The sequence below is a fragment of the Oncorhynchus mykiss genome, chromosome 15, assembly GCF_057628025.1.
Source record: "Oncorhynchus mykiss isolate SJ-2025 chromosome 15, ASM5762802v1, whole genome shotgun sequence".
Lineage (NCBI taxonomy): Eukaryota > Metazoa > Chordata > Actinopteri > Salmoniformes > Salmonidae > Oncorhynchus > Oncorhynchus mykiss.
This window is the reverse complement of record NC_143036.1, coordinates 64866071-64881525: the sequence shown is the minus strand read 5'-3', so window position 1 is coordinate 64881525 and position 15455 is coordinate 64866071. Positions and strand designations below refer to the sequence as shown.

The following is a 15455-nucleotide window of genomic DNA, read 5'->3' as shown; positions in this document are numbered from 1 at the left end:
AATTTAGACCACAATTATTTTGCGTTAGAGCTGGGCTGAAACAAAAGCCTGCATACACTGCAGCTCTCCAGGAACAGTGATTTTGTCATACTTTTTAGAAAAATATTGCATTTTTTGACAAACATTTACTCCAGAGCTATGCCACAGTAACATAAGTTTAACACATTTAGCAAGGTAACCGTTTTACTTCACATTTTTGTCATTTAGCAGACGCTCTTATCCAGAGCGACTTGCAGTAGTGAATGCATACATTTTCATACTGGTCCCTCATGGGAATTGAACCCACAACCCTGGCGTTTCAAACGTCATGCTCTACCAACTGAGCTACACGGGACTACTTTGTGAGCTTGCTCTGGAATATGTCTAACGAGCAGCCCTCCTTTGTAATCTTTATATACAAATGTGACTACTGTATGTTTGTACTGAATTCATGTTTTCAGAAATCATTTCTCTAAGCAATTGCTATTGATCTGTTTCTTGGCTTTAGGTCACCCATCTTTTTGACAACGGAGCAACAGTTTTCTTTGCTGTATTCATGGCTGTGTGGGGTGAGTTTTTATCATTTAGTAGAAATATTATAGGTTCAATTTAAAACATCTAATTTTATTGTAAAATAAAGTTTAAGAATTAACTCACTTAACAGTTTAATGGGTCAGGATTCCATGCTCACTATATTGAAGTGTCAGTATTTACAGTGAAGTGTTACAGGGTCCTCCTCAGCATTGCACAAGATCCCAGGGAAAGGGTGTATAGGGAGAGTTAGTGCAGGGCCCGGCCTCCTCATCGTCATAGCAGCAGGGTCTAGGCAGGGAGGATTCAGCCACTTCTACGTCATAACGACAGTAAGCCGGTGGTTTCACACTCTTCAAGTCCTCTGGAAGTTGAATGATGGAGGAAGGGACTGAAACATATGGAATACAGGTGTTATTAACATTGCCTCCTGTTTAGTCGAATGAAAGGTCGCATTTCAACCTGCTTAACTTTTGATTTCGGAATGTAGTGAGATCGAAAGTGCTCAGTGGTTTTGATAAAAGATAAATGAAAGTTTTTGTCAAACTACATATTTGCCTTGGTCAGTTCATTGATCACTGCACTGTCAAGGCAACATCCCTGGAATAGACCTACCTGTTGTGAGGAGCTTCCCCGTAGAGGGCAGGTTTTTAAGAGCCTGCTTTAGCCTCGTGTCAAAACTCCAGCACTTCAGCAGGCAGAACACAGCTAGGTAGAACTGCAGGCCAAAGGCCAACAGAAGCGCCAGCCAAATGAAGACCTGGGCGGCTGTGTGAGAAGACAGGTGGGGAAAAAGAGTTAGGGAGAGAAAGAGTGAGTGAGATAAAGGAAGAGAGCAAAGCTGGTAGACTGACATGGAGGAAGGGATGATCAAATGTCTACAGTTTATCCAAAATGTCCCTGGGGAAATGGACCCAGATTAGACCAAGCACCTCTGGACAAGTGCTCTTAATGGCCAGGGCCAAGCCCTTTGCAACGTATAGCATAGTAACCATACAGAAGTTGTAGACTGTAACCAGTGTGGTGGAAAAAGGCAGTCCGATCTCAATATAAAAAGCTTTATTACGAGCATGCATGCAAGGGAAAACCAATTTGACTCGCTATTTGTTCTCCACAGACATTTTATACAGACCAAGGATGGGCGGGGTGTTTCACATGCACTTCAAATGAGTCCGGTACTTCTACTTATCACCACTGATAGTAGACCTTGAGAAAGACCAATCATATCAAGGACATATCCACTCCCCCATACATCCTTGGATAACAAGAACCATGAAATATTGACATGAAATTAGAACAGGGAAGTTTAGAAACAGTTCTAAAACAGACTGGTTATATTACATATCAGGGAACAGAACAACCTTAAAGACAAGACGAAGAACAGGATGACCTGTGTCTAACAGGTCATATAAGATTACAAATGTAATTTACTCTTCCACACCAGTCCTCTTCCATCTGTATTCCAGAAATGTACACAATTGAACAATAGGCATGAACTATGGCTTTAATACACTGTAGATACCGGACTGTAAACTGCCCAAACACTAATCCATATTACCAGTCCTCTCTATTTTCCAGATAGTTCAAATGAGAAATACATGTGTCTTCTATTCTTCTCAGAGAGCTTGGTAACTTCCAAATCTCAGGCGGTGAGCGCTGCCAGACTGTGACTCATTAAAATAGCTGTAGTTCTTAGTTTTTCAATTATTGATTGCACTGCAAATTCAGACATTGTCTTCAGGGCTAATGGAAACCACTCTAATAAATGTCCCTGTCGTTCATCTTTTATGGTGAGCAATTTATGGTATAGAGGGATTTAACTTCAACATACATTGGATCGGGTATTCATTAAACACTACATATAATACTGTACTGTAAGTCAACTATTTAGATTCAGTTTAACCAAGAAGAATGAATTAACCAACACACACAATGGAGCAATAGTCCAAGGTGCATTCTAGGCCATTTCCACGTGGAAATATAGCACTTGATTTATATGAGTGTGTCACCACAACGAATGTGATTCACTCACCCGCCATTGGCTTAGGTTCATTGTCCCAGACCCAGACGTCTGGCTGGGAAAGGTCCAGAGAGAAGCTGTCATTCTGGGGATGGCCCATTGATCACCTCCTTTACACAGGACCAGGGCCTATCTAGACAAGATGGAGACATTAGCATGTAGTGTTAACCACAGATTGCTTTAGATAACATTTAGGACTTGACAGAGGCTGTCATAATTCTTTCATAAGAGTTTGTGACAGTAGGGTATGCATGTTTCTTCAGTGTAAGTTAGTACCTATGGTTACTGATTGCATACTTCTTCATGAGTCATGATTTTGTCATACTGTTTAAAATCGTCACGTGTTGATCAGTGGTCGTTTGTGATGGCTTTACGTAGGCTTCATGTGGTCGTTGGTGATGGCTTTACGTAGGCTTCATGTGGTCGTTGGTGATGGCTTTACGTAGGCTTCATGTGGTCGTTGGTGATGGCTTTACGTAGGCTTCATGTGGTCGTTGGTGATGGCTTTACGTAGGCTTCATGTGGTCGTTGGTGATGGCTTTACGTAGGCTTCATGTGGTCGTTGGTGATGGCTTTACGTAGGCTTCATGTGGTCGTTGGTGATGGCTTTACGTAGGCTTCATGTGGTCGTTGGTGATGGCTTTACGTAGGCTTCATGTGGTCGTTGGTGATGGCTTTACGTAGGCTTCATGTGGTCGTTGGTGATGGCTTTACGTAGGCTTCATGTGTACTTAAAGCTGGACTCCAGCGGTGAAACTGCCACATCCGTTTGCGATATTACAACAAAGACGTTACTTCAAACAACTAATTGTTTTTCCCTCGGATATCATTGCACACGCCAGAGAACTGCAGAGTATGTACTACGATGTACTTTTACCACGATGCTGGATGCTCATTTCCTCAAAACAATAACAAATGCGGGTGGGGTGTCCAGTGATGCCGTTTCACCTATCGCGGATCACTTCCCTAATGTGTTATCTAACTTGTTATCTAATGTGTTAGCGAGGCTCATGTATAGGTTAATGTGGTCAAATGCAGGCCATTGTTACACTAAATCTCCACAAATCATTCTCTTGAGTGCAATGTCTACTAAAAGTATTTGTTTTATCTAACCCTGCCTTTAATCAGTCACAAATTGGCAATGTTATCTCCTTGCTACAAAGGTACAGTACTTCAAAGGTCAAATTTATTGCGTGAACTGTGCTTCACTCAAATGCATACAACAAAGTAGATCAGCTGAAAATGTTAAACAGTTGTTGCTAGAGCAAATTATGGAAAATCTACAAGTGATAAACAACCTAACTGCATTCAGTGCTCATTAAACTGGTAGATTCGAAGAATTTTCTGTAGTGCAATTACATTCACGTTTACATTTGAGTATTTTATCTGACACTATCCAGACACACTGATAATCATGTAGGTGCATACCAGTGGAACCACAGCTATAAAATTATGACAATAAAGCAAAACATTTAAAATACATTTGGGATTAATCGAGGCTAAATAACTGCATAGGTCCTAAGATACTTACTACTGCATAGTTCCCCAACTGGTGGCCTGTGTACCAAATTTGACCCGCGGGTGGATTTATTTGGCCCGCAAAGTTCTGAGCAAAACAATGTTGGGGGCGATTTTGTTGGACAGAAAAGACTGTAAAAAAAAGTTAATCAGCTATAAGTTTTTTTACATTTAAGGAATCTGTTCCCAAGTATTCCCACGCATTATAGAGAGACACGACTTGATCATATACTAATGCAAGCAAGGTTTTAAATTATTATGTTTTAGTCAAACATCTGTTTGGACTGTCTTTTTGCAGTCTACAATTTATTTCTAATTATGTTCTGATCCCCTGACGAACCACTAAAGAAAAAAATTGGCCCAAGGCTGAATCTAGTTGAGGAATCCTGCAATACAGTATCGTTGGACTGCCAGTAAATAAGTATACAACTCAACCTACCTGGGTTTGTCTGGAGAGCAGGGGATCTTGCTGCAGGGCCTTGCTGTTGTCCAACACTGACTATTTCTTGGCATTCACCTACAGTAGAATACCCATTGAAATCACTTCATTAACATTCCTCTGAAGTGTGCTCCCCTGAAGTGTGCTCCCCTGCTGCTATCTCTGCAGAAACATGCCTTTCCACCAAAAGAGCCCGCTAGTCACTGGCCGGCCTCATGGAACTGTCTGGAACTACTAAAACGTGCCTTTCCATTCAGCGCTACTAGTTAAACTGATCTTAGTCCAGCCTCTGCTCTGATTGTCAAGTGACACACTGGTAAACAGATTTGGATGGGTTACCCATTGCCAAGGACTTTGTTCAGGAGAACCTACCCTCTCTCTCCAGTGCTTTAAAGGCAGCAGAGGCTTGTTGGTGAAATGACCTATTGCACAGTGTCTGTCCTAAATAGCTAAAATAGTGAATTATTTTAGACAACTGTAACAGTATGAATCCTGGCACCCAACAACTGTGCTGCAAAATAATTGTATTATCTGTGTAGTGAATACTCAGGGAGAAAAAGGTGTAGATTTACTCGGAGTGCGGTAGGTGTTTATTTCACCTTTGCAGAAGGCAGGAATCATGGTCACACACAGGTAAAGGCAAACAGGCAAGTAAATCAAAACTAGGACTGAAGGCTATAACTAGTTCTCACAAACGACCTAGGGAAAGGCTTAGTAGAGTCAAAACAAACAATACCTCACAAAGGCACAAACAGAGTGAACTGAACTAAATAAGGAGCTGATGAGACCAGGTGAGTAACTAACACAGGTGAAATCAATGAACAAAAATGAAAGACAGGGCTACGTTCAAGAACACAACAAAACAGAACACAAGGTTGACTAAGAAAATAAATACAGAACCTTACAATCTGAATGTGGAGAACTACTTGAAGTGATAATTGAATCATTTTGAGTCATGCAAAACAACCTTCCTTCAACTAAAAAAGCGATGGTTGAATTTAAATGGTTCCTGTTTTTGGCAGCAATGCAAGAGATGGTTGAATTTCAATTATTCTGTTTGTAACACATTGCCAACATTGTTTTATAGCTTGAACACAAGTGTACATATTTGTCCCACATTCAATATGACACATACTCACCAAGCCATAACAACCCTCAAACACTAAACTGGTTGTGTATTTTAGCAACCGTGTTTCTCGAGTTCTGGAAGAGGCGGCGAGCGGTCCTTGCATATGACTGGGACCTAATTGACTGGGAGGAAGAGGAGGTAAATATACTTTCATTATGATCAGCATCATCAAATTAGAAATAATCTCCCAGGCATAACATGTGTTTGTGTTGCAAGAAGATCTTTTCAGATAAAAAAATATATATACATTTCTTAAAAGATTTTAACAATCATGCCATGAAGGTCCTAGGGACATTCCACTTTGCCATATTACAAAAGGAAGCATTGCCTTGAGATTCCCATTCGGGTTACGATTCCCATTCGGTTTATGATTCCCATTCGGTTTATGATTCCCATTCGGTTTATGATTCCCATTCGGTTTATGATTCCCATTCGGTTTATGATATGCCATGTCTAAATCTTCTCTATGCTATCGCATATCTGCACGATCAATCAACAACGCTCACGTTGGGGACAGACAGCCCGTCTCAGTATGGAGCACAGAACTTTGTATTTTTGTATTTATTTTTAATGTTGAGGTACGTTGATATCATATTTTTTTTATAAACACCCCCTTTCTAAAATGTGGGCTTTAATTGATTAACAATAATATATACATTCTGCCCACTTATTTTCCTTCCAAATGTGTTTGTTTTGCACATATCTAAATCTTACCCAAGCGAGGAGATACGCTAATACACATGTCGCACAACATTACGGGAAATATTATGAAAGGTGTATACATAGGTGTAAGTAAGTCTACTAATTCATGTAAAATAGGCCTTACTACATAAAAAAATTATCAAATTCACTTGCCTATAATTGTAGCTTTGTAGGCCGCATGACCTGCACCAGCATAACAGCTTCTCTCCCAGCTTCATGGTTTGAGCAATGTCCATATAAAACAGTGACACAGTCCACACTCCAAAAATGAAACACTTTAGAACGACACTTCCAGTTTTGGCATGAAATACCGGGTTACCCGGGAGAAAAGTGGTTTTATTCTTGGGATGGAACATTTGTAAAATACCAGGAATATATTCAACCTTGGTTATGGACACCGTGCTGTGTTCTTGAAATACCCACAGTTATGTGTTCTACAGCTGTTTCAAGAAAGCCAAGGAGATGTGTCATGATCACGTTCCTAGAACATTTTGCAGACGTTTGCAGAACATTCTGGGAGCGTTTGTGGCTCAGCCAGCTTTCTGTGTGCTGCAGGAGGAAATCCGTCCCCAGTTTGAGGCCAAATATTCAAAAAAGGAGAGGATGAACCCCATATCTGGAAAGCCTGAGCCGTACCAGGCCTTTACAGACAAGTACAGCCGACTCATCGTCTCAGCTTCTGGAATCTTCTTTATGGTAAGTCCCTGGAGTAGGTATAGTGAATATTTCATAATAAATTAATTTGAGTAGGGACAGATTCATTAAAATGGTTTGCATGTTGCCTCATGATTGCTGCTTGTCAAACCAGTTTCCCACTGGTTTTTGTTTGAATTTATTCAAATCTTCAGTAAGTGGCCCATGCAGGAATCAAACCCATAACTGTGATATTGCAAGAAAGCCAACTCAAGCCAGTGAGCTATCAATCAGATTTGCCTTGTTGCTATCAGTGTGTCTGACCAGAATGTTTTATTGACCACAGATCCTGGTGGTGATCGCTGCCGTCTTCGGCATCGTGATTTACCGCGTGATCACAGTCAGCACTTTTGCCGCCTTCGGCTGGGCTCTCATCAGGAATAACTCTCAGGTGGCCACCACCGGCACAGCCGTGTGCATCAACTTCTGCATCATCATGCTCCTCAATGTGGTAAGGGCTTTGTTTAGAAATGCATTTAGGATTATGAGATAAAAAAAGTGGCATATATAGGGTTGAAGTCGGAAGTTTACATACACCTTAGCCAAATACATTTAAACTCAAAAATTCATGACATTTAATCCTAGTAAAAACTTCCCTGTCTTAGGTCAGTTAGGATCACCACTTTATTTTAAGAGTGTGAAATGTCAGAATAATAGTAGAGAGTGATTTATTTCAGCTTTTATTTCTTTCATCACATTCCCAGTGGATCAGAAGTTTACATACACTCAATTAGTATTTGGTAGCATTGCCTTTAAATTGATTAACTTGGGTCAAACGGTAGCCTTCCACAAGCATCCCACAATAAGTTGGGGGAATTTTGGCCCATTCCTCTTGACAGAGCTGGTTTAACTGAGTCAGGTTTGTAGGCCTCCTTGCTCGCACACTCTTTTTCAGTTCTGCCCACAAATGTTCTATGGGATTGAGGTCAGGGCTTTGTGATGGCCACTCCAATACCTTGACTTTGTTGTCCTTAAGCCATTTTGCCACAACTTTGGAAATATGCTTGGGGTCATTGTCCATTTGGAAGACCCATTTGCAACCAAGCTTTAACTTCCTGACTGATGTCTTAAGAAGTTGCTTCAATATATCCACATAATTTTCCTCCCTCGTGATAACATCTATTTTGTGAAGTGCACCAGTCCCTCCTGCAGCAATGCACCCCCACAATGATGTTGCCACCCCCGTGCTTCACGGTTGGGATGGTTTTCTTCGGCTTGCAAGCCTCCCCCTTTTTCCTCCAAACATAAGACTGGTCATTATGGCCAAACAGTTCCATTTTTGTTTCATCAGACCAGAGGACATTTCTCCAAAAAGTATGATCTTTGTCCCCATGTGCAGTTTCAAACCGTAGTCTGGCTTTTTATGGCGGTTTTGGAGCAGGGGCTTCTTCCTTGCTGAGAGGCCTTTCAGGTTATGTCGATATAGGACTCGTTTTACTGTGGATATAGATACTTTTGTACCTGTTCCCTCCAGCATCTTCTGTTGTTCTGGGATTGATTTGCACTTTTCGCACCAAAGTACGTTCATCTCTAGGAGACAGAACACGTCTCCTTCCTGAGCGGTATGACGGCTGCGTGGTCCCATGGTGTTTATACTTGCGTACTATTGTTTGTACAGATGAACGTGGTACCTTTGGAAATTGCTCCCAAGGATGAACCAGACTTGTGGAGGTCTACAATTTTTTTCCTGAGGTCTTGGCTGATTTCTTTTGATTTTCCCATGATGTCAAGAGGCACTGAGTGTGAAGGTAGGCCTTGAAAGACATCCCCAGGTACACCTCCAATTGACTCAAATGATGTAAATTAGCCTATCAGAAGCTTTAAAGCCATGGCATAATTTTTGGGAATTTTCCAAGCTGTTTAAAGACACAGTCAACTTAGTGTATGTAAACTTCTGACCCACTGGATTTGTGATACAGTGAATTATAAGTCAAATAATCTATTTGTAAACAATTGTTGGAAAAATTACTTGTATCATGCACACAGTAGATGTCCTAACCGACTTGCCAAAACTATAGTTTGTTAACAAGAAATGTGTGGAGTGGGTGAAAAACAAGTTTAAATGACTCCAACCTTAGTGTATGTAAACTTCCGACTTCAAATGTATAAATATACACACACACTGAGTGTACACAACATTAGAAACACCTGCTCCACCCAAAGGACATCCAGCCACCAGCAGGCCAGCGGTTAAAACGGGTCATTGATGAAAGGGGACAAAGAATTGTGCAGAGCAACAGACGGGCTACAGTTAGTCAACTGGCAGTCCAGTACAACATTGGTGCCCAAAAACCCATAAAAGAATGCACTCATCGTACCTTGACACGAATAGGGTATGGCAGCCGACAACCTTACAGAGTTCCACTTCTTTCATTAAAAACAAGAATCTGTGGTTGCAGTGGGCTAAGCAACGAAGACACTGGAGAATTGGAAAAGCATTGCCTGGTCTGATGAATCCTGGTTCCTGCTGTTTCACACTGATGTGTGGTGGTGTGATGGTGTGGGGTGTGTTTTCATGGCACACATTAGGCCCCTTGATAGAAGTGGAGCAACATTTGAATGCCAAAGGATATCTGAACATCATTGACCAATCAGGTGCATCCCTTCATGGCAGCAGTGTATCTTTCTGTGAATAGATTTTTAACAGCAGGATAATGCCCCATGACACAAGGCTAGGATTGTCCAGAAATGGTTCCACGAACATGAATGAATTCAGCTTACTGCAGTGGCCTGCCCAGTCACCAGATCTCAATCCAATTGAGCATATGTGGGATGAGATGGAACAAGCTATTTGGAGTAGAGATCCACTACCAACAATTCATGGGGGAATCATTGGAGTCTGGCCATCCCACATATGCTCTCTCTAATTCTCTCTTTCTTTCTCTCTCTCGGAGGACCTGAGCCCTAGGACCATGCCCCAGGAATACCTGACATGATGACTCCTTGCTGTCCCCAGTCCACCTGACTGTGCTGCTGCTCCAGTTTCAACTATTCTGCCTTATTATTATTCGACCATGCTGGTCATTTATGAACATTTGAACATCTTGACCATGTTTTGTTATAATCTCCACCCGGCACAGCCAGAAGAGGACTGGCCACCCCACATAGCCTGGTTCCTCTCTAGGTTTCTTCCTAGGTTTTGGCCTTTCTAGGGAGTTTTTCCTAGCCACCGTGCTTCTTCACCTGCATTGCTTGCTGTTTGGGGTTTTAGGCTGGGTTTCTGTACAGCACTTTGAGATATCAGCTGATGTACGAAGGGCTATATAAAATAAATTTGATTGATTGATTGATTGGAGTCAACATGAGCCAGCATTCCTGTGGAATGCTTTCGACACCTTGTCCATGACCCAATGAATTGAGGCTGTTCTGAGGGCATAGGGGGGTGCAACTCAATATTAGGAAGGTGTTCTTAATGTTTTGTACACTCAATGTATATTAATGTCTTATCAGTTGTGAAACCCTAATGTCATGTGGCGCTTTTTGATATAGTTAAATACAGTTGCGCTCAAAATGTTGCTAAAAATGAATCCTAACGCCCTTCAATGCCATGGCGTATCGCGTTTTAGGTACAACAGCATGAGAATCAAGAGAATCATGGAAAACAAACCCTATTAACTGGTAACCTTGTTTTTTTCAGTTATATGAAAAAGTTGCCCTTCTGCTCACCAATTTAGGTAAGCTACAACTGTCCTCATGCTGTAACATGCCATCCTCAGAGGTGATTACAGTCAATATAATGCAGGGGCTGTCGTTTTATACACATCCTCTCTCTTTCTGTCGCCCTCTCTTTATTCTTCTTTCTCTCTTATTCTCTATTTTCTCTCTCTTTCTGTTTCTCTGTCTCTCCCTCTGGCTCTGTATCCACAGAGCAGCCGAGGACTGAGTCTGAGTGGGAGAACAGCTTCACCCTGAAGATGTTCCTGTTTCAGTTTGTCAATCTCAACAGCTCTACCTTCTACATAGCTTTTTTTCTGGGCAGGTGAGGAAACGTCTCTACTTCATGGTTTAAATCATAATTCCCGGCTATATCTCACACTATATTTCATAGAGATTAGTTAGTAAAATGATGTGACCACCTTTGTCAGGTTCACTGGCCGGCCAGGAGCCTATATCCGCCTCATTAACCGCTGGAAATTGGAAGAGGTGAGTGAACTTTCATGAGGCTTTTCAAATGTGTTGAACGTGGAACATTTCTAGTGAAAAGTACTCTCGTGGACAGATGCACGTAACATAAATGGATGTAGCATCTGTCGACCGACTGTGGGATGCCACAACGAATTAGGAACTTTGTTCCAGTACGTAGATTTCTCATCGCTGATCACATCACAATTTCGCAGGTGCAAATCTAGGAAGTGGAGGGGACATTTTGTCCCGTAGACTTGCCAGAAACTGTCTGAGAGTTTCAGTTTAGAGGGGTGGAGACTTCAGTAGTCTCTTTAGTATATTTCCTAACACGTCTCCACCCAGAACTGAATTGAGTCTATGCAGCAAATACCCAACATTTTAGTTCTGGGTGTCCCAGATTAAGTGGAACGTAGCTTGGAACACTGTATTCTCACTCTAACCTCTGTGTTATGAACCAGAAAACTAGGGTTACTGGATAGTTAGTTGAGGAGTTATGATTGAATAAAGTGTCGGTGCTGTTTCCCCTTTCTGTGTAGTGCCATCCCAGTGGTTGTTTGATAGATCTCTGCATGCAGATGGGTATCATCATGGTGCTCAAGCAGACCTGGAACAACTTCATGGAGCTGGGCTACCCGTGAGTATGGCCTGGCTTAGCCAATTAGACGCAACTAGTGCCTAGTGTGTCATCTCCACCAGTCACCCCCCGTGACTCTTTATAATTGGTTGTTTGTCAGGCTGATCCAGAACTGGTGGACACGGCGAAGGCTGAGGCAGGAGCACGGCCCCAACGCCAAGGCCAGCTTCCCGCAGTGGGAGAGGGACTACAACCTGCAGCCCATGAATGCCTACGGACTGTTTGACGAATACTTGGAGATGAGTATGTGCCCTTTGACCCTGAGGCCACGTTTAAAGCAACTGTCCAATGGAAATCTCACTTTTAAAACGTAATATTATGTTAACTCATACCCTAATAATGTTGTTGATTCATCCTATACTTGTATTTGTGGCCAAAGCATACATTGAGAAAATGAGAAAAAAAAAACACCTCAAATAGACTGTTTAGAAAATGCTTGCTATTTCCACATAGAGGATGATGTCATCCTCCTGAGAAGGAGGAGCTGGCGAATCAGTGGTTTACTCATATAAAACTTTTTTTTTTACCAGTGTACACCCACACCTTTCTGTTGTTGGGCTACACCGTTCCAATACGGAAAGGCTGCTTTTTAACTTAATTTTCATTTTCTGGAAGGAAAAATATTTTCTCATATTGTAATTAATTATAAGTTATATTCCATAGAAATCTGGAACACTGGACAGTTACTTTAAACCGCAAATAATTTCTATCTCACTATCAATCAATTGACCAATCAGAAGAAACCAGTGTGGCCCGAGCCATATAGACCTGTGTGAGACCTGAGTGAGCAACCAAGTAAGCCACTGCTCTGCATTGAGAGCACTGAGAATCATTGCCGACATTACCTTGTACACAGTTAATACATAAATGCAGAAAACATAGCTAACTCCTCTGTGTAAGATGGGTGTAAAAATGTGTTGGTGTTGTCATCGATAGATCCCCTTTCTGTTTGTCCCATTCCCATCAGTGGTGCTTACACTGTTCTGTTTGTTATGTTCACACGCTTTGACTAGAAATGGCTCAATTGTAGACACTTTGGAATGATTTGGACATGAAATACTAAACATGCCAATATTGGGGATATTGAGTTACATTGGTTTTTGGACAAAAATACTACAATGTTAGCATTTGGAAATTGTGGCCACTGGCCAGGTATATAAAACCAAAGGATGGATTGATGTCTAACCTTTTCTCCAGACTTCTTACAGCGTAAGGAATACAATGTGTAAATTGGCTGAACCATTTCCTTAAACAATTTGGGTAACACTTTACATGGGGTTCGTATTACTGTGTAATTATTCCTGTGAGTACAGTGTAATTATTCCTGTGAGTACAGTGTAATTGTTCCTGTGAGTACAGTGTAATTGTTCCTGTGAGCACAGTGTAATTATTCCTGTGAGTACAGTGTAATTATTCCTGTGAGTACAGTGTAATTATTCCTGTGAGTACAGTGTAATTGTTCCTGTGAGCACAGTGTAATTGTTCCTGTGAGTACAGTGTAATTGTTCCTGTGAGTACAGTGTAGTTATTCCTGTGAGTACAGTGTAGTTATTCCTGTGAGTACAGTGTAATTATTCCTGTGCGTACAGTGTAATTATTCCTGTGAGTACAGTGTAATTATTCCTGTGAGTACAGTGTTAGTGTTACAAGTATTTGAATTACTGATTGTTACACTCCAACTTACAGCAGCACAACTAACCCTAGCAGCACCTAGACGTAACCATTAGTTACGCTAACAGTAAGTACAGTGTAGCAATGACTAATTACAATTATTTTTGCACTGCTTACAAAAGTAATTAAACAGTAATAAGAGTAGTGTAATGTAAATTGTTAATAAGTTGAGAGAACCTATTGGTCAGATGTGGGACACCAACTCCGTTGTCATTTTTCCCTGATTGCCTGATTGCTTGCAGTGAACATGAAAGGTACTGTAGAAAAAAATGTTGTTTACTAGTTAGGTCATGAATGCATGTGCCAAATATGTTTATTGCGCTCCTTGCCATCATATTCTGCTTTGCCAGGCAAACTGCACATGGAGAGGAGAGAGGCCATGAATATTAGCTTAGGACCTAATTACTTCTATAGAAAAAAGATTTCCACTGGGCAAAACAGTGTCCTATGAGGGGCTGTGGGTGGTTCTGCAGTGGGCAAAGGGATGGTGTTAGTGGCAACTTTTTCTCCAGGCTGCCAAGACAATAACACACCTGACAACAGTCTATTGATGACTATAGATCACCTCAGATGGTGTTGATTAACCTAGATAGTTTCTGGGTGGTGGAAATGACCTTTCTGTCTGAGAGATTCCAGACTGAAATACAGCCTACTTGAATAAGTGGCCAGTTCATAGATTAAACGTCACAGGACCCACATAAGGCTGAAAACAACGGTCATAAGAATACAGAATTTCTAACAATATATACCAGTATTACAAATGACTCGAGAATGTAATTTACCAAGTAAAGACTGGTGTAAGAATGAGTGGTTATAACTGAAGTATAATGCTATGCAATTCTCCATGTGAAATATCCATATCAATCTGTAAGCTCATCACCTTTACAGGAATGACATCCTCTAAAACGGCATGCAGCCTCTGCCAACTTCACTAACTAGGAGAGATCATTATTGAAACGTCAATTTCAATATTTCACTATTTTATAATCCTCTAATACAGTCTAATATTTAAGAACTGTTGAATAAAAACCGGAACTTGTTTAGACAGTAAGGACTCTAACCTGCTGTTGTTACATTCCAGAATAAGTTGATCTACATGACTGATTTATCCTCTTTGCCCCCCTGGGGAGCTGGAGGTCGAAGGTCAACCATAAACTAGCATTCGTACTGTGTTTGCTCATGTAAACCATTATATACATGCCATGTACTGTATATATCATGTTTACATTTATTTACCAGCAATGTGAATCATTAATGTCTACATAGATTTTCCACATGCATATTGAAGGAAAAGTCTGCCCCAAAACTATCTTTTGGTATTTGTTTAATTAGTCCATTGTTGACATAGTCCCAAAATGTTTTGCTTGTCAGCACTCAAGTTTTCAAGATACGTAACTTTCAAAATACAGAAATCATCCCCGTATGATGCATTTTGCATTAAATGATGCTGCGTTTTGCATCATACGGGGATGATTTCTGTGTTTTGAAAGTTACATATCTTGAAAACTTGAGTGCTGACAAGCAAAACCGTTTGGAACTATGTCAACAATGGACTAATTTAACAAATTCCAAAAGATAGTTTTTGGGGTGGAGTTGTCCTTTAAGTATGATTATGTGAGGTACATAAAGCAGACACATGCCATGTATTAATCACACAATGGTTCGTTGAAGCATTTCTCCTACATGTGTTTGGTGTAGACAGATTTATGTGTGACAATGTCAGATGACCGTGACATTTATGACAGTGACAGATCAGTGCAACGCTTAGGCTAGGATTCCGTGGTTTCACACAGCATGCAGCTATGTCCACATGCATGTGTCACTGTTTATTTGAACCCATCATGCTGCATAGCTCCATTATGTGGTGTCTCTGTAGGCTTTTTGAATGCTCATTTGTAGTTACGCTCGATGTACTACCATCTGTGACTTCCTTGGCGAGGCTCTTCACGAAGCACAAAATCTAATGGCTAACTTTGTCCTGTGCAATGCCCCCACGCACTGACATACAGTAACA

At 41.1% G+C, this 15455-nt stretch overlaps 2 protein-coding genes and 1 non-coding gene across 9 annotated transcripts in view; 1 reads left to right on the top strand and 2 right to left on the bottom strand.

The window, feature by feature from the left end:
- LOC100653449 (anoctamin-4) overlaps positions 1–15455 on the top strand; it is a 39607-nt gene that overhangs the window by 21590 nt on the left and 2562 nt on the right. For 3 of the 5 annotated variants that reach the window (XM_021563938.3, XM_021563939.3, XM_021563940.3), the window contains 9 exons: positions 488–548; positions 5672–5754; positions 6874–7014; positions 7298–7462; positions 10649–10685; positions 10879–10990; positions 11097–11154; positions 11673–11770; positions 11871–12013. In XM_021563938.3, coding sequence (XP_021419613.3) covers positions 488–548; positions 5672–5754; positions 6874–7014; positions 7298–7462; positions 10649–10685; positions 10879–10990; positions 11097–11154; positions 11673–11770; positions 11871–12013 — 898 coding nt within the window. Of the gene's footprint in view, positions 1–487; positions 549–5671; positions 5755–6873; positions 7015–7297; positions 7463–10648; positions 10686–10878; positions 10991–11096; positions 11155–11672; positions 11771–11870; positions 12081–15455 lie in introns of all 5 variants that reach the window. The other 2 variants (XR_016486854.1, XR_016486855.1) reach the window with 1 other exon arrangement.
- LOC149978149 (uncharacterized) lies at positions 166–4901 on the bottom strand. Of its 3 annotated transcripts, none has more exons than XM_090200804.1 (4): positions 4488–4901; positions 2543–2663; positions 1126–1278; positions 166–901 (listed from the first exon to the last, which is right to left on the bottom strand). In XM_090200804.1, exons 2-4 carry the CDS (start codon positions 2628–2630, stop codon positions 717–719), a joined length of 426 nt encoding a protein of 141 aa, XP_090056930.1. In that variant the 5' UTR covers positions 2631–2663; positions 4488–4901; the 3' UTR covers positions 166–716. The 3 variants fall into 3 exon arrangements, with proteins under 3 accessions (XP_090056930.1, XP_090056931.1, XP_090056932.1); XM_090200805.1 differs by having other exon boundaries at positions 2543–2659; positions 4488–4770; XM_090200806.1 differs by lacking the exon at positions 4488–4901 and adding an exon at positions 4062–4180.
- On the bottom strand, positions 262–335 carry trnas-uga (transfer RNA serine (anticodon UGA)). The gene has a single exon. It is a non-coding gene; the product is annotated as a tRNA-Ser (tRNA).

What these genes read in the sequence shown, in the direction of transcription:
- LOC149978149 (XM_090200804.1), bottom strand. Translation starts at nt 2,630, where the DNA reads ATGGGCCATCCCCAGAATGACAGCTTCTCTCTGGACCTTTCCCAGCCA. An exon ending in TGAACCTAAGCCAATGGCGG is followed by an intron (nt 1,279 to 2,542) that starts GTGAGTGAATCA and finishes CTTCTCACACAG; the next exon opens with CCGCCCAGGTCTTCATTTGG. An exon ending in GGGGAAGCTCCTCACAACAG is followed by an intron (nt 902 to 1,125) that starts GTAGGTCTATTC and finishes CATATGTTTCAG; the next exon opens with TCCCTTCCTCCATCATTCAA.